This window comes from Perissodus microlepis, chromosome 22, assembly GCF_051167445.1.
Source record: "Perissodus microlepis isolate ML-2025 ecotype Zambia chromosome 22, ASM5116744v1, whole genome shotgun sequence".
Classification (NCBI taxonomy): domain Eukaryota; kingdom Metazoa; phylum Chordata; class Actinopteri; order Cichliformes; family Cichlidae; genus Perissodus; species Perissodus microlepis.
Genome location: NC_140481.1, coordinates 9847540 through 9866417, shown reverse-complemented (window position 1 = coordinate 9866417; position 18878 = coordinate 9847540). Strand labels below are relative to the sequence as shown.

General features: G+C 39.5%; 1 protein-coding gene across 1 annotated transcript; it reads right to left on the bottom strand.

Moving 5' to 3' along the window:
* Window positions 1–1770: 1770 nt before the first annotated feature.
* On the bottom strand, window positions 1771–18647 carry LOC146362572 (uncharacterized). The gene is made up of 29 exons (XM_084918919.1): window positions 18637–18647; window positions 17676–17740; window positions 17526–17591; window positions 16550–16585; window positions 16195–16260; window positions 15421–15450; window positions 14741–14809; window positions 13285–13338; window positions 11588–11629; window positions 11430–11459; window positions 10619–10675; window positions 10480–10527; window positions 10290–10334; window positions 7786–7827; window positions 7559–7594; window positions 7433–7483; window positions 7118–7234; window positions 6960–7010; window positions 6720–6746; window positions 6573–6617; window positions 5327–5371; window positions 4880–4921; window positions 4765–4797; window positions 4608–4667; window positions 4290–4355; window positions 4167–4202; window positions 3309–3344; window positions 2484–2528; window positions 1771–1987 (listed from the first exon to the last, which is right to left on the bottom strand). Exons 1-29 carry the CDS (start codon window positions 18645–18647, stop codon window positions 1953–1955), a joined length of 1386 nt encoding a protein of 461 aa, XP_084775045.1. The 3' UTR covers window positions 1771–1952.
* Between the last annotated feature and the right edge of the window lie 231 nt (window positions 18648–18878).

Sequence of the window (18878 nt, the reverse complement as noted above, 5' to 3'; positions counted from 1 at the left end):
TTGCAGCCATTTAAAGCCTTTTACCCTTTTTTTTAATTTTATTTTTTTTTTAGAACCATTTCAAACTATTTACATAACAATCAGCTGTTCTGCATTCAATAAGATGCCACACAAATTATTTGTGCAACTCCAAAAAATAATTTCTGTCCACTGTAAAGGAGAACATCACAGCCTGATACCTGCAGGTCTGACAGCAGCAGGTGTATCACTTCTGTTTTCTACCTGGAGACAGCAGTCGCCTCATTGTTCTGACACACAACACAAAATTATCCACAACACTACACACCAACTACACAAGACAACACATTAACTACACACTCCAAACACGCTAAACGTCACAAACCTCTCACATCTCAAAACTCGCTCTCTCTCTTTTTCTGCTGTCTTTCTCTCTCTCTCTCTCGCTGTCACTCCTAAAACTTTCCCCTCTCCCTAAACAACCAAATGTCATGTTGCCATATAATTTTTGATTGGTCGACATGGTGCATTTTTCCACCAACACAAAAGGGCAGTTTGTTTTTTTTGGTTGTAAGCAGAGCTTGCGCTTGCTAGCGCTGTCCTTTGACAGTAAACGTGACAAAACTATTGAGGAAAAAACACCACGTATATATTGTTTACAATGACTACTATAATGAATGTTTTACGTGGGTCGCTTCCGTGCAACAGATATAAGATGCGGTAAGCTGAAGACAGCTTCAACTGTCTGTTTGTTGAAAAATAGTATGCGACCGCACCGCATTTTCTTGTTAGTAACAGTAACGGCGCTGTAACAATAGAAATAGAAATTAGTTAGATTACTCGTTATTGAAAAAGTAACACCGTTAGTAACCCCGTTATTCCCATCACTGAGCAGGACAAGCACAGAGATGAGTCCACTGTCAGAGGCCATAAGAAGATCATTTGTAACCTTCACTAAAGCTGTTTCTGTGCTGTGATGAGCTCTGAAACCTGACTGAAACTCTTCAAATAAGCCGTTCCTCTGCAGATGATCTGTTAGCTGTTTGACAACTACTCTTTCAATAATTTTTGATATGAAAGGAAGGTTGGAGATTGGCCTATAATTATATAAGACCGCTGGATCTAGAGATGGTTTATTAAGTAACGGTTTAACTACAGCCAGCTTGAAGGCCTGTGGTACATAGCCGATTATTAGAAATAGGTGGATCATATTTAAGATCGAATAATTAATTAATGGCAGGACTTCTTTGAGCAGTTTTGTAGGAATGGAGTCTAAAAGACACGTTGATGGTTTGGAGGAAGAAATTATTGAAGTTAACTCAGAAAGATCAATTGGAGAAAAAGACTCTAAATGAATATCAATGGTACTGAAAGTAGCTGTAGATAATAATACATCTGTGAGATGATTGAGTAATTTTTTTCTCTAATGGTTAAAATTTTATTTATGAAGAAGTTCAGGAAGTCATTACTAGTCAACGTTAAAGGAATAGTTGGCTCAACAGTGCTCTGACTTTTTGCCAGCCTGGCTACAGTGCATAAGAGAAACCTGGGGTTGTTCTTATTTTCTTCAATCAGTGATGAATAGTAAGATTTATTCAGAGCTCACAAAATCCAGGACGACAGTTTAGTGACCAGTTTGGACAAAAGACAAATTCTCAGTTTTGATGTTCAACAAACACATTTATTACAGAATTTTTAAACCATGTTTTACAATGAACATGTCACTTCCTTTTTGTCATCAGATCAAATCTGAATCAGCACACTGTTGAGACTAATTTTCTTTACTTTCCCTCCATGATTCTCTAAGACAAAATAAATGTCTATAAACCGACATTTTTAAATATTAAAAAAACAAACAAACAAAAAAACACCTGCTGCCATTCACTGGAGGGGCCTACAGCTAGTGGGAGGGGTCAGATTTCATTGGCCGTGCTGATTGGTCGGTACACTGGAAACGGTAACGCAGGAAGCGAACTCGCGGTTTGATGTGGAAGTCAGCAGGTATCCTCCAGTTCCACATTTTCTGTACCTGAACAAGAAACTAAGATTCAGTGAAAAGCTTCACATGAGAACAATAAAAATAAAAACATTCCGAATTAATTAACACACTGGCTTGACAGAAAACGGGTCTGAAAACCTGTTTTCAACATGTTCCAGCATGTGTTTGCAAAGCTTCTCTGTTGCATGCTACAATAGACGGTTTAAATAATGGATCATATTTTGGATCATTTTTATACCCTCTGGTATGAGTTAAAACACATAATGAATTTATGTGTGGGTTTTTACTATCTGGATCTGGAGGGACAGATCTAAAACATCCTGTACTGATGCTGCAGGGTTTTCATGACCCTGAAATTAGGTTCTTTTAAACAAAAATCAGTTTCAGGGTTTGATGAACATTGAATACAAAGAAAGTGTAAACTAAACAGGAAACATCAGACTGCTCAGGACATCTTCAGTGATAGAGAAAATGTATTAAATGAAATATTGTAAAGATTCGAGTCAAGAGTGTGATGATAACAAACCTTCAGGACCCTGACCAGATGGGTTGTACTGTTCAGTAACTGAACCTGCAGAGAACAAGCAGAACCAAGAAAAGAGAAAGAACAAGCCTTCAGCACCTGATCTCATATCAGATACAAACAGCAAAATATCCTTTAACCAAAAAATGGGACCCCAAACCGCATCCAGCACACCTTTGAACCTTCTGGGGCACAGATGCAAAGGAGAAAGTACACTTGGAGGGAAGAATTCTCTTCATCCAATCTGCAATTTATTTATTTATTTTTTACAAAAATACTGATATTAACAACCAAAGAAGAAACTTATCTTAGCATTAACCCAGGCTTGAAAAGCTTAAGCCCCTCCCCCTGAAGAAACTATGCAATCATTAGTCAGTGGCCTGATATATTAGATGTTTTTACCCTGAGGATGACAAAGATTTCCTACTTATTACCTCTGATGCTTTTACACAAAAATCACAAATGCAGAAGTTCACAAATAAAAGATGTGGATGCATGCTCAACCATCCAGGAAATTTCAGTCTTATGGTGACTGAAGAAGTTACTTGGATAAGTGATGAAACGTTTATCCCACTGATGTCAACTTTTAGGGAACTCCCCCCCCCCCCCGGTGTGTGTTTTTAACTACTTGGTAAGATTACAATTCCCCACTAGTACATAGAAGACATGGAATACATGGAATTTTCCAATATGGTGGCAATGTGGAAAAGAGCATATGCAGTCGTAGTCCTCTAGAGGGCATAGGTTTCCATGTGGCATACAGGCTCTGTCCGTATTTCAGGTATGTGTTCTAAACCTTTTAAAGCTGTGAACATTTTTAAGACTTACCAGCCATCTGTGTGTGATCTGTCACAGCTGGAGGACCTGCAAAAGAAAAAAACGACACACACATTGTGTATTCAGTGGGTGTTGACACACCCACAAAGAGACACAGACCTACAGCAGAATAAGAACAGACACTCTGAAACATGAACTCAATCCCAGTCAGTCACAAACACTAAACCTCACAACTTAATCTTCTCCTGCGTTTGAATGTGAGTTTATTAACAGGAATGAGCCAGAACCTCGTGATAGACCACATGACACTGATCTACACCCTTCTCAGCGATGCTGCTTTGTTTCATGCTCACACTTTAAACTGCCTGATTTGTAAAGTTCTCACCCTTCAGAGTGTCTGTGAGGGTTCTCAGTCATCCAGGTCATCGTAATGGAAGGAGCTTGGAAAGAAAAGTGTCTGGACAGTGGGATACTCCCACTCTGTTTAAATCTGGGACTCTCCACCATTTGACCCTTAGAACTGAAGAAGCTTCTCAGATGAGAGGTGAAACGTCTTCAAGCAACTTAAAAAGTCCAGACGCTTTTCTTTCCAAGCTCCTTAGACCTCACCCTTCAGAGGCGACAAAGGACATCTAGGTTTTTTTTTTAAACAGCATCAATAAGCAAAGATCAAAGAAATGATCAAAACATGATCAATAAAGTTTTTTTTTTTTTAACTTTAAGCCCCCCCCTACAAAACCATAAGTAAACACCATAGCCCTTGGAACTTCGATTAATTGCAGGCTCCCTCTAAGTGTATAAAGAGCATGTTGTATACTTGGCTGTGTGACAACCCTTGTGAGTTAGGGCAAGTTGCTGGGATTGGACTGTTTTTTTTTTTTAGGTGGGAATAGGTATAGTAGAACTTACTAGAGTCGAGAAGCCTTCCTGTATGATCTGTTGCAACTGAAACACACAGAACATACATCTGACCTTTGACCTCTCACCTGTCTGTTAACTAACTGTTAGTATATTGAAGGGAGATGGACATACCTGTATCTGTCCCAGAGAAGTCTGCTGTCATGGTAACCAGATCTGTGTGAGGGTGAATGCCTGAAACTGAATAAAGCAGAGGAGAATCAGACAGGAAAACGTAAACCCAGATATACAGACAAATGTACAGACAGGTGTACAGAAGCAGACAGATGCAAAGGCTGACCTACAGAAAGACAGGCAGATGTACAGATAGATTTACAGTCAGGCAGACAGAAAGACAGATGTAGAGACAGACGGCCATACACAAAGATATACACACAAATGCACAAAGAGAACCAGGGACAACTGTAAAGACAAATGTAAAGATATGTGTACCTGGGTTATGTGTCTGTGTGACATCGACAGACGCAGTTTGAATCATAATGGATGGAGACTCTGTAACACATGATCATGTGACAGAAAGTGGATAACCCCCCTCCCCCACACCGGATTATGAACCAATGAGCTTCATAGTCATAGTAAGTAGTAGTACCTGTGACATCATGCCCGAATCCAAGACCTGAAGCTAGAAATGACAGAACACAGAGCTTCATCCATTACTAACACTGTTTATCAGTAAACAGATTTTTTTGATCTGTTCACCTCACCTGTGAGATTGACGTTAATCCTGGTTACTGACTCTGCACCACCTGATGACATCATCAGCACAGTTTTATTTATCGCATTATTTCACTGATCATTTAAAATACAATCCTGATTCCAGATTAACGACTGGATAAGGTGACTCAGGTGTGGTTTCCAGTTATTCTGCACTTTGGCTGTTATCCTGTACTTCCTGTACGCCTTGTCTTTGACTGAAAATTGTATAACTTAAAATGTGAGGCTATTTTTGTAAGAAGTGTTCAAACCATTTAAAGAGCTTCATGTTGAGCAGTACCACTCCCTGACCTGGTGACGTGAACATTACATACTCCGGACTTTTAGCTTCTTTTAGCTCATAATGTTAACAGTTTACTAGTCTAACGATGGAACAATGGAGACACTGAATTCCAACATATAATCTGGTATAAATAATTAGCTTGATTAGACTGTACCTGTGAGATCAGTATAAAGATCGCTGAAGGAAACCAGTTTTTCTGCTGCAGAAACACAAACAGCAAGAAACAAATGTTGGCAATGAAGGTGGTGTGAGGAGTATCTAAGGGGGTGATTTGAGCCAGGAATCCTTCTGAACCCACTATCTGACTTTTCAACAAATGTCTTATGTTCACCTGTGTTCAAATGAAGAATCACTAAATTAATACAGAGGGCTTTTGCTTTTTGAAGATGAGGTAGTACTGTTGTTTTTTTTCAGAACATGACCATTATCTTACACCAGGGCCAAGCTGAGAATCAGCACCTCCTTCTCTGAAGCCATGGTCCTCTGCGAGAAGATGGTGGATTACTCCCTCCGTGTTGCTGCTCCAAGTGAGGAAGTTAAGTATTTCAGGATCTTAATCTTGAGTGATGATTGAGATGGACCAGTGGATGAGTGCAATTGCAGTTCTCTTCCACGTATCCTTATCAGGGTAACGGGGGGACATTCACACTTTAGCATCACCTATTAACTTAATCCCATTAATTGCATATCTTTGAACTGTGGGAAGAAGCGTGGGGAAAACACACACAAACACGGGAAAAACATACAACCAGCCAAATGGTGGAGTCGAATGCAGGCAACAGTGCTAACCACCATACTACTGTGCTGCCCAGTAAGTAACATTCACAGATCATTTTCTGTGGAACAAGAGTCACGAGACCTTTGTGATGATCAGATTCAGCCAACACTACCACTTTTATGTAAACATGCAGGGGAAACCCTGGGCTAATGTGACAGATAGTAAGCTTCATGTGAACGTTTATCCTGATCATAAATCTTATGGTAAGTGAATCCAGATAAGGGAAAGATAGATTTTTCTTTTTTCCCCCCTTCACATATGACCTGTTGGAGTTTTTTCTTTTAAATTTTGCCTTTTGCATACGCAGAGTGTATGAATAATGCCTGTTTCCGATTAAAGATGGGATTTTCTTCTTCCTTTTTTGGGGTCCTCTGTTCCACGATTCATTTATTTATGAAGAAAATCAAAGAGGTAATATATCTCATCTGGCCTGTGAGAGACTCTTAATTCTCAGGGAGGAACTGGAAGATACTGTTGAGGAGAATAATGTCTGGAGCTTAGCCTGCTGCTACCGTGAATGGACAAATCATCGAGGTGGGTGACAGATGGATAATCTGGTCTACTCAGGTGTGTTCTGTTGCAGATCTGAATATTTTTATCGAAGTGAACTAAAATGGTGAACGTTTACCTCCATTTGTGTCTGTCAACAGGGTCTGTCGACCGTTTCCTAAACAACACAAAGTAAATTCAGAAAATCAAACAATAATTAAATAGTTGAAGGTATTTTTATATGCAGTAAATTTAAGAGCATGAAGCTCTGAGGAATTACCATCAGTATCAGCTGAATCAGCTGCATCTGTGAGGACAAATACAGCACCAATATGAAATATGGTTAACAGATAATGAAGGATCGGGACTATTGATATTTTCCTTAGTTCAGGTGCCAGAGAATGTGTCTTTTTTTAAATTTAAGTTTAGAAAAAAAGAAACAACATTGAAAAGTCTACAGTGGAGCTAATGTAAAGTTTAAAACCTTTGGGATTACATTTATGCTACAGTGTGAGATCACCTTTCTGGTCTCTGAGAGCTTCAATGTGTGTTGAGGATGAAGACACTGCCCCTGAAAAGGAAAAAGATGCTGTTTTACTTTACTAAATAAGAGATGAAGGTAAACTTCAGAGTAAAAGTTAATCTGGTTTTCAGAGTAAAAGTCTTTCCTTTCACAACCTGCAGAGTGGGAGGAGCCAGATACAGAGCTGGGTAATGATTGGTCAGGTCCTGAACTCAGGAAAGTTTGATCTGGTCCTGGCTGATCAACGGTGGCATCAGAATGATGAACAAGATCTTCAATACCAGGAAACAGGAGGTAGGAAAGATTAACAAGCAAGGAAAGGAAACAGCAGAGATACAAACACAGATGCTGTGTTTGAACTGCCACTAGCAGCTACATAATGCTTTTGGCTGAATAAAAACAATTGGACAGTTCAAAAACATCATGTGATATATTTGGATGACGTTAGTGGGGGAGGAGTCTGTACTCACCTGCAAGTGAGTTCAGACTGTTCTGATCTGCATGTGGAGTTGCTGTCACACCTGAACCAAAAGAAAAACATCAACCAGCGTGATTTGTCCAATTTCAGACATTATTAAATGAAGAGGAAGTCATACCTGAAGGCTCCAGGTGAGAGGGTGCTGTCATGTTACCTGTGATAATTCAGAAACAAAAAGCAAAACAATAATTAACACCAATATCAAACAATCAAAAAAGAACAAACAAACAACAACAACAACAACAAACCCTAAATCACATCAGAGCCCTTTTCCCCAGCTTTAGTATTCATGGTTAAGTTCACTAATCAAAGAATCACTTTAAGTGTTTCAGAAAGAAATCAAACCTGGGATGTTAACGTGACCATCTGGACCGAAAGCATCACCACCTAAAAACACAGAAACATTTCACTACAATAAAATACAGAATTATGTTTATTGTGTTTCTTCTTGGCTCAGACATCTGACAGGTATACTACAAAGCGACATTAATGGCTTTTTATCTGTGTCTTGTCTTTATATCTCATGAAAGAGGCTCTCTTTTTATATGAAAATATCACCTGATCAGTAAAATGTTATATTCAGAGTTTTGGTTTGAATCAACCACATTGTCACTGTTTTTTATTTATTTATTTTAATTATTTCCAGCATGTTTTGAGTGTAATATAGATTCTCTGCCGTGGGAATATTTTTTTTATGTGTGGTAAATCATACCATACTCACTGAATGAAGCACAAGCTGTGCACCACATTGTCACAAGAATGTGTTCATGTGATTATTTAGAAAATGTGTGAATATTGTTCTACGTGATTATGATTTCCTGCTAAGTCTCATCGACGCCAAGAACACCTGTTCAACCAATCACATTCATTCACTCTGATCTGATTTCCATGTCTCCTTCATCAGGCTGTGGGACAGGAAGCCTTTTTATATATATATATATATATATATATATATATAATTGTTTATTTTATTTTATTTTCACTTGCTACACACAGGACAGACATGACTGGGGGAAAGAAAAGGGAGAATGAAAGAGAGGTAGGGGAAGAGCGAACAGCAGGGAAGAGGAATGGTGATAAAGAGCAAAAAACAAAACAAACAAAACAAACAGACAAAAAATACATATATCAAACAAGCAAAAAAAAGGAGAGCAATATAATAAACAACATCATCGCAATAATCTATGTGAATATAACAGTAAATACTAAATATTGAATATTACTATGCAGCACGTAAGATCGACAGCGCACAGTGTGCTTTGAGGTAGGAGCCAAAAAGAGTGCAGTTTGTGTGTGTGAGCACCCGTGTGTACACCTGTGAGCATGAGCGTGCTTGTATTCAAAAAGTTCCTTCATGTAATGATCTGCTAGAGGGTGTGGGGGTAGCGGGGGTATGTGAAGACTCCAAACCTCCCTCCACCCGCTCATATGTAGTGTTGATGCATGTGTGGTCTAAGGTGCATTTGAAACCCAGGAGGGCATGGAGATACCTGCCAGAGAGCAGCAGGTAGCAGGAAGCCTTAATAGATCCAATTTTAGATCTCACAACTAAGGTGCAGCTGTCACGGAGATGTATTTTGTTTTTTTCTTTATAATTGGTCTTATTCTGATTTTAATGTTTATTTGTGAGTGTGGTTCTGATTATATTTGCATGATTTTATTCTGATATTTGTATTGCATGTTTTTAGTGTTTGTTTTTTTGTTTTTTGTTTTTTTGCATGATATTGTTTTAATCCACTGTGGACTCTGGACAGTTAGCAAATAGCAGGCGTCTGTTGAGGTGTGGGTGTGGCCTATCAGCTGGGGAAAGGACTTGTTTAAAGAAAGTTGGCTGAGCAAGGGGAAGGGCCAGATATGACATGGCTATTAGCCAGGTCAGACGATGGTTCTGGCCAGTATGTTTATTTACAGGGCGATGCAGCGAGCGAGAGACTCGAGTGTGGAGTGCAAGCTGGGTTGTGATGTGGGGTGCCCAGTGGAGGGATGAGACAGAGATGGGAGGTTTCTCCTAGGACTAGGCTGGGGTGGTCCCCACTTCAGAAGAGGAATTCCTCTCTTTAACTTTTACATATAAGGAACATTCGTATTGGGTTGTAGGACAATTGAATTGCTGGACCGTGTGGGATTTTACTGTACAAAGAACATTTTATTGTAGTTTTAAGAATTGTTTTTATTTGTTCTTGGGGGATTTTAGGGTACCAAGAACATTTTATTGCATACGTTTTTTAGAATTTTGTTTGCTTTTATTCCTGCTTTCCACCTCCACGAATAAACTTTTTCTTGTTAGACTTGTAGTCTCTGCGCCCTGGGAATCTGATCCCCTTTTATTTAAAGAACTTCCTGTAACACAATTTGGCTCACCAGTTTTAGTGTCTACAGAAATAAACAGCAGCATTGACCATACTCATAGGTAAAATAATTAGCTGTAATTAAAATATTTTACTGCTCTGTGACATACATCCCCATCTTGCTCTATGTGATATTTTTATATTCTTCCTTGACGTTTTAATCATCATCATCATCATCATCTGATAATGTGTCACTCACAAATGACCTGTGAAATAACCCATTTTGTCTGAGGGCTCTCAGGGAGTGAAGCAGAGAGCCTGGCCTAACAAAGAAGACTAATAATCTGATAATCATTATCTCTGACTGGGGTTTAAGGTTTTATTGAGCCCGCTACTGCAGAGAAAGCCTGTTTGTGTCGCCACATCCCTCTGTGAGTCAGTGCTGGAGCAAAAGACCAAAAGAGTCAGTGTGTATCTGGAATGACCTCAGAGTTTATCATCAAATCAAGCTTTAGATTTAAGAAAATTATTGGTTTGTAAAATGAGAGCAGCTGAACTTACCCATCATGCCAAGCAGGAAGTCATGGCTAGATGGCTCTATGGATCCTAAAAGAGAAAAAGTCAATGACAGCTGCTGAGAGATTCCTCCTTAAAGCCATAGAAGTGTTCTTTGCCTTTGTAGCACTTAAAAATCTGACTTGGATCTGATGAAGTAAAAGTGATGTCACAGACACCTCACCTGGACACTCACCTGTAAGACCCAGGTGAGAAACGTCACCCTGAAAGAATCCCACAGCATCTGGAAAAGAGAGTTGAACTTAATGTCTCTGAGCTTCTTAAAAAATAGGTTTCACCTGTCTCCCTTGTAGCCCCTCTCCATACCGCGTTACCTGTCTGACTGCCAGCTCCACCCCCTCCTCCTCCATTCAGGAGCTTCTGTCCATTACCTCAAAAAAACAAAACAAAACAAGAATTGATAATTTTTTGAAGAGATTGTAAGATCTTTCGTCTGGACTTCTTTAAGTTGCTTGAAGATGTTTCACCTCTCATCCGAGAAGCTTATTCTGTTCTAGAGTCAAATGGTGGAGAGTCCCAGATTTAAGCCCTGTGGGTGTTTCCCCATGAGAGGGACAATGGCATCTAAAGGACAAAGGTCACTCTTTCGAGGATGCCAATGCCATCTATGTCCACTGTGAATGACCATCCTTGAACAGAGGCGGTGGGTTATGACACCAACTGTCTACCATCTATAATCCAGATCGCTTCCCAGATGCCTTAACGCCCACTCACGTCCTTGGCCATTTGACCTCAGGAAATCACATAATAGGATGGAGCTTGGTTTCACAATGAGCTCACCAAAAACCTTGGCTGATTGTGACCTACACCCGTTTTCACACCTTGGTTCGTGTGATTAGGTAGAGGATCAATAGGGGGTCTGTTGTCCTTCTTGGGGGGACACTCCCACAGGGGTTAAATCTGGGACTCTCCACCATTTGACCCAAGAACTGAAGAAGCTTCTCGGATGAGAGGTGAAACCTCTTCAAGGAAACTTAAAGAAGTCCACATGCTTTTCTTTCCAAGCTCCTTAGACTACAATGAACTGAGAATCTTCACAGACATATTGAAAGGTCTTCAACTCATTGATGTTTAATCAATGATCTATTGATTGGTCTCTGTTTGAGGGATTTGAAAGCTACTTACTGTTGGTCTCTGAGCCAGCTCCTGCAGAACCTGCAGACAAAGACCAGGTTTAAAGATGTGAAGCTTTCTATGCTAAAGGGCTCGTACAGTCAGCTGTTGTGCTGAGCTTAATGAATCAATAATTCTCAAAATGTCAGCAGAGTAATAATTGGACTTACCATTTGTTTCTGTGTGAGATAAAGCAGAGGAATGCTTGTCTCCTTAAAACACAGAAATCATTGATTAACACACCTTCTCATTTAATGGACTTTCTTTATTTTTACTATTTTTGCCTTGTAGATACATACTGAAGACATCAAATATGTGAAGCAAGATATATGGAATTATTAAGCAAAGAAAAAAAAGATAAATAACTCTAAATATGTCTTATAGTTTAGATTCCTTTGCTTTGTTGACAGTGCTGCAAACCCTTGGCCTTCTCTCAGTGTGCTTCATGAGTAGTCACCTGATATGGGTTTCACTTCACAGGTGTGCCTCGTCAGGGTTTATTTGTGGAATTTATTGCCTTCTTAATGGGGTTGGGACATTCAGTTATGTTATGCAGCACCTCAGATTAGAGCCCAGGTAAATGCCACAGTTCCAGTAGCAGACACATCTCTACATCAACTGTTCAGAGGAGACTGTACAAATGAGGTCTTTATGGTCAAAAAGCTGCTAAGAAACCACTACTAAGGAAAAGCAACAAGCAGAAAAGATTTGTTTCTGGTCATGAAACACAAGGAATGGACATCAGATGAGTAGAAATCTGCTTTCCTTTGATGAGTCCAAATTTTAGATCTTTAGTTCCACCCGCTGTGAAAGGATGGTCTCTACTACTACTACATGGTTACCACCATGAAGGAAGAGGTGTGATGGTGTGGTGGTGAACCGACAAAAATGACTCCAAGACCGCAGCAACAACTATTCAAGAGGTCATAAGACCCCAGAACAACTTTCAAAGAACTTCAGGCTTCACGTGCCACAGTTAAGGTCAACGTTCATGACTCTACAAGACGGGGAAAAAAGAGAGTTCCGAGATGAAAACCTCTGCTCACAAATACTGTGGATTAATGAGACAAAAGCTGAACCTTTTGGAAAGGTGTATGTCCAGTACATCTGGCATAAAAGTAACAGAATTTCAGAGAAAGAACATCATGCCAACAGTAAAATATGATGCCGGTATGGTGATGGTCTGGGACTGTTTACTGCCTCAGGACCTGGAAGACTTGCTGTGGTAAATGGAACAATGAATTCAGCTGTCTACCAAAACGACCTGAAGGAGGATGTCTGGCCATCTGCTTGTGATCTCAAGCCGAAGTGCAGTTGGGTTCTGCAGCAGGATAATGATCCAAAACACACCAGCAAATCCACCTCTGAATGGCTTAAGAAAAATAAAGCAAAGACTTTAGAGGGGCCTAGTCAAATTTCTGACCTGAACCTGGTTGAGATAAGGGGTGACCTTAAAAAGGTGGTTCAGGCTTGAAAACCCTTCACTGTGGGTGGATTACAACAATTCTGCAAAGATGAGAGGGAAAGTCCTCCACAGCATTTATTTCCAGTTATTGCAAACACTAGATTGCAGTTATTACTGCTTAGGGTTTTCCAACCAGTTATTAGGTTTAGGGGGTAATCACTTTTTCACACAGAGCCACATAGGCTTGGATTTGTTTCCCCGTTAATGATAAACACCTTAATTCTTGTGTTTACGTTTTTGTAATGTCATGATGCCATTTGATGATGATTTCAGTGTTTTGACATGAAGTTTTATTCCATCCAAATGGATACAGGCTGCAAATAGTTATTGACTGCACCCTGTTTGTTCTTCAAAATAAAAGTCCACATATCTGCCATTTTTAAAAAAGTCCAGGCTGTTTACCTGCAGAATGGATCAAAGCTGTGGAGACATCAGAGATCTCAGCTGCTGCAGAACCTGTAACAACAGGAGCAGTTTTTAGCTTCTAAATACAAAAATCAGTGATTAAAAACAACAAAGTAAAATGGTCAGATGTTCAAAGCCCTTACAGACTGTGCAATGAACTTATGTCTTGAGCACAGGAAGCATTGTCTAACACTTCCTTGTGAGATTGTTTCCAGTAATGGTGGCCAAGTGTGTATCAGAGCAAGACAAAGAGATCCTGGCCATGAATTCTGAGTAGAAAAAAACAACTGGTGTTGCAATATTAGTATTGAAAAATACCAACACAGGATTGTAGAGAACCACTGATGGTGAGTACAGCCCAATTACATTCTGGATGATGGTGAAATGGTGTGGCCAGCCATGCGATTGGATTGTGGGAGATCTCTGAAGGGCTGAGTCAAGCTATTCCTTGGGATTCAGATGTTTTATTAGTCCTACCCGGGTAGTAGATGGGTAGTTGTGCTTTAAAGCACTGCTTTGAAGGGACACACACTTCCTTACAGGCACTGCTTTTTGGGTCACAAGGAACATTAAAAGACAATTCAGACTGGACTTCTGTCATTCTACAACAGGAAGACTTTATTTTGTTTTATTAATTTTATTTCATTTCTCCTTTGATTTTGTTTGTTTTACACCTATGAAGAGCAGGTGTTATTTTCCAGGTTGTGTGACTGTGTACTGTGTATTGTTTATGAGCTTTCCTAAGGTAACAGGGTCCCAGTTGTTCACTTCAGTGATGACTTTTTTCCTGAGAGCCTAAAATCAAAACCTCCTTCCAAACCTACGTAGATATTTGGAGTCTGTGTTGAAATTGATATTGCAGTACAATAAGAGGTGGCTGTAGCTCAGGAGATAGAGCAGGTCACCTACTAATAGGGAGGTTGGTCGTTTGAGCCTTGTCTGCTCCAGTCTGCATGCAAATACAGGCCAAAGACATTTGCCAAGATATTAACCCCACTTGAGAGCAACCAAGAGTATCAATATGTGTGAATGTTAGATAGAAACACTTACATAGGAATAGCATAAGTAAAAAGTGCTTATGAGAATGGATGAATGGGACAAGTTGTAGAACCTGCTTTGTGCTCAGAGTAGAAAAACGCTATAGAATCCATCTAATATTTACTGGTCCTGAGTAGAGGCACTACACTGTATTGATGTAGCAAAATGACTGGATAGTTCAACCGTTGTAAAGAGTTTGGAGTGTAACATGTCTCTTAAAAGTATTAAATTGCCACACAGATTTCTGTGCGATCCTTTAAGTAGGGAGTGTTTCCACTGATGAGACTGTAACCTAATAAAAGTCAGAGAAGTGATCAGAGCAGAATGACTGAAATCTGATTACCATTCAAATCAAACATTTTACTGTCTAAGATGTTCATATTTGTCATCGCGTTTCTCTCTGGATGAGATTCACCTGGTTTACCTGCTGAGCTTCCTGCTGTTCCTTCATGTGTTCTTCCCCCTGCTGTTTGACCACTGGAAGCTGAAAATAAACATAATTTTTAAACAAGTATATTTGCTCTCAGACTGAAGAGTTAGAATGGAAGTAGAATAGAAGGCAGAGCCTTCAGCTTTCAGGCCCCTCTTCTGTGAAACCAGCAACCAGTTTGGATTCAGGAGACAGACACCCTGTCTATTTTTAAGATTAGGCTTAAAACTTTCCTCTTTGATAATGGATATAGTCAGGTGAGCCTGACTGCTAGTTATGTTATAATAGCCTCAGATTGCTGGGGGCTTCCCATGATGCAGTTTCTGGGATTTGACGTTGAGTGTTTTTTCTAATGATAACTGTCAGGGTGTACAGCAGGCTCTGAGAAAAACAGTAAACCGTCATGAATTTTCAACTCTTACTTATTTTGTTTCGTGAACCTTAGTTTAACAACTAAATGTCAGAGAAGCTCTGTTTTCTATGACTACACAAGGTCCCAAAGCCAAAAGCCTAACACAGAACACACAGAACACAGAAATATCAGTAATATTTCAATCAAATAAGAGAATGTCTCTCAATAAAGTTGGGATAGACTCTGATAAGCTATCAGCGTTCTGTACTTTTCTCTAACATCTTCAAGAAACTATACATTTAGTTGAACTTACCACTTAGATCCTGAATGTCAGAGGAGACACCTGCAGAGAAAATACACCTGAGTCAAACCACGCATGTCACCAAAAACTCATCGTCATGTTTTCTTGCTGAAAAACCTCCACATTTATAATCTTTACTTCCATAAAAAAGAAGCACAATTTTATCATCAAACATTTACATTTCTTCCTCAATATTTGCTTGTGTGAAATACAAAAACTAAATATTATTTTTCAGTACTTTCTAACATAATGGTGATTTCATATTTCTTTTAAAAATGAACAGTCTGGGAGCGCTTTGCTCAATGCATTGAGCGGGAAACCACATGCCATACGACTGAGAGCGGCTGGCCTGGGTTTGAGTCCAACCCGCGGCCACATGCCTTCTTCCTTCTCTCTCTGCTCCTGCCTTCCTGTCTTCTCTTCACCGTGTTTATCAAATAAAGCTAAAAAATGAACAGGCAGTAGATTATTACAGTTAGCTGAAATTAGACTGTACACAGCTACATATGAATATAAGAAACACAAACTAAGAGTTTTAGTCTCTCAAAGACTGCAGAGAGTGTTTAGTAACATATTTGCTACTTTTGCTTTTGCAGAGTTTGTCCTGTACGTGATGCCGTGGTTCTGGACATCCTGCAGTAACCTGAGGAGCTCAGGAAGTGGACTAGACCCATTCAGGGTAATCCTGATCTGAAAAGCAGCCAGTTAATCTGGATTAAACCTGAGACCAGTTGGAACAAACAAAAAAACTATTCAGGAAGGAAAAACCTGATCGGGTCTACTCACCTGAACCCCCAGCAGCCCCCACTGCCACCACCGTTGCCGTGGTGGTCCGCTGCCCACCAAATGCTCCTGCAGGAGGGGGAGGAGCAAACTGTCAGGTGTTCGGCATGAATGAAGCTTGTGTTTCCAGAGATTATTAAAAACCCAAAGGCATCATTTGAGATTCATTCTGTGACACATTTAGATAAGACTGAAAAACATATATTACACACAGATTTTTAAAGAGATGTTTATAAGGTTCTCACGTCACGTTCATTTAAACAACAGTCTGATGTTTGAACTTTTCATTTCTTTGTGTTTATGCAGGTTTATAAGATAAAACTACAGGGCAAAGGTCACAGTGTGTTTTGCCTCTCACCCTCAATCTTATCTTGACTCTTGGAGTCATCATCATCTGGAAAGAGAAGACATCCAACATTTATGTCTAATTAGAAGTTTTAAACAAATGTCACACTTCTCTGTTTTAGTGTCTTTTTATTTCTGCTCTGACTTTTAAACTCTGACTCCTTCTACCTTTCCCTCTGGCTTCCTGAACTTTCCCCTATGCGCGTATGTCACCTAGCTTAGCATTAACACATGTGCTGCACTCACTGCAGATTTATGATTTCTAATATTTCATTTACTGGACAGAGGCCACGCATCCTACAGGAGTTACACTGAAATGAATTCAGTCAAACACAAACAAATTAACAATAAACAAAGAAAACCTATATTATCTTGACCCGGATGTAGTGGTTTGTGTCAGTAAAAACATTTTAGTACACAAATGAGAGATAGGTGATGTTCTTAAGACTGAGTACTGTGAAAAAGCTGTTGGGTTTTGTCATTTTTCCCTCAAAAACAGCAAACACCACCTTCTCCAAACCTTCACTGTCAGCCCTACAGTCTCACACCCACTGTACTTTGAACAGGGACCCGAAGAGGGGTCATTGAGAATGTCTCACACACATTTACTCACCCAAACAAACCCCAAGAACCAACACCAGGTAATATTTGGCAAACACTGATTACCTAAGGTTATGTCATGGTTATATAGTGTTTCATTAATAAAGAAAGAATCCCACTGCCTGAAGAGATATCTTAAAAAGCTTTGTGACTGAAATGTGTGACATGTTTGTGTCTTTATGATAAGTTTAAACCGTTTGAAAAGATCACAGACGATGATGATGTTGTTCACTCTGAGGTTTGTGTGAGGGTCAGGTTCCATTCGTGTGACCTCAGTTTGGTTTCATTTTATCATCAGTATGAACTCTGAGTTTATGCTTCATGAACAATTTGACACGAATCTGCTTTTCACAATAAAAGCTGGCTTCTTTCACACACACAAGGCCTACCCTCCTCCTCCTCGGACACCTCCCCCTCCTCTGTGGCCTCAACCTCCACCTCCTCCAGCTCCTTCTCTGGAAGACACACAGAAAGTCTTCTCTCCAAACAGAAATAATAAAATGAAATAAGATACAAAACATAGCTTCTCTTTTTTTTACCCTCCAAGGGAGCGGTAGAAACTGCTGTTGTCAAAAAGACGGCCATGGACATGATCAATAGATTTCTGTTGTGACAGAGGAGATTAATCAGTACTGACCAACACTGTCAGAATCAGCCTCACATACACTCATCAATAAGATACAGGGACAATAAAATAATCAGCACCAATAAACCTTATCAATGATCATTAGTAATGAGTCCATTTCTGCTGAAATCAATCAATACACAAACCGCTGTCAATATAATCAATACCACCACCACGTGGAATGACGATGGCTGAACTCTGATTGGATCAAAAAACAAGAAACTTTTTTAGTGATCTGATTGGACAAATGAGCTGACAGTCAAAAACAGTCAGTAATAATCTGCATCCAGTCAGGATGAAGTAATACCAATGATTTCAACTACATGAAGCACAGCAGAACTGCAAAAGTACTAAAGTATTACAACACCGACATGCAGCAGTGTTTGTTGTATAGTGCAGTTATAGTAGCACTAGTACAAGTCATATGAGTAACAGCAGTCTTCACAGTATAAAGTGTATTATTATTAGTAGTTGTAATAGTAGACTATTAATACTACTGCAGTAAAAATGCGGTGGTATCATTAGTGTTAGCAGTATAATGGTTGTGGCAAAAGAAGCAGTTTAAACTGCAGTAGCATTAGTAGTTTTATCAATGTTAAGTGCATTATTATTATTATTATTATTAATATTATTAATACTATTGTTAGTAGCAGTAGTATCAAAAGTATATAGTGCAGTAGAAACAGTTTTGGTAGTACAAGCACAGGAGGATAACAGTATAACAAGAATAAAATGAAGGAGTAGTCATCAATAGCTTTGTGTAGAGCAGTATTATTATTTTAAAATCCAGTAATATTAGTAGTATCACTCATGCTGGTATCTTTAGCAGTACATAGAGTAACATTTGTAGTAATAGTAGTATTACAAATACTCACGCTGGCAGCATGTTGCTGTGTGACAGGTGTGTGCTGAGCTAAAGAGACGCACCTGAAGAGCTGCAGCTCCTCCTTCAAACACTCGTATTTATACTCAGACAGGAAGGGAGGGGCTGCTCATGCTATCTATGAAAATACTGCAAATACAACTGAGACTAAAACTACTAGATCACGTACTGGTTCTTATATGAATGTTACTTTCCTGGTCCTCACTGGCCCTGAAATCCATCCCATTTTGCACT

Excerpts from the sequence above, each read along its gene's own strand:
- LOC146362572 (XM_084918919.1), bottom strand. Across the intron at positions 13,339-14,740 it reads AAGCTCAGCAGGTAAACCAG|GTTCTGCAGCAGCTGAGATC; the intron begins GTGAATCTCATC and ends CTGTTGTTACAG. Across the intron at positions 4,798-4,879 it reads GATTAACGTCAATCTCACAG|CTTCAGGTCTTGGATTCGGG; the intron begins GTGAGGTGAACA and ends TGTCATTTCTAG.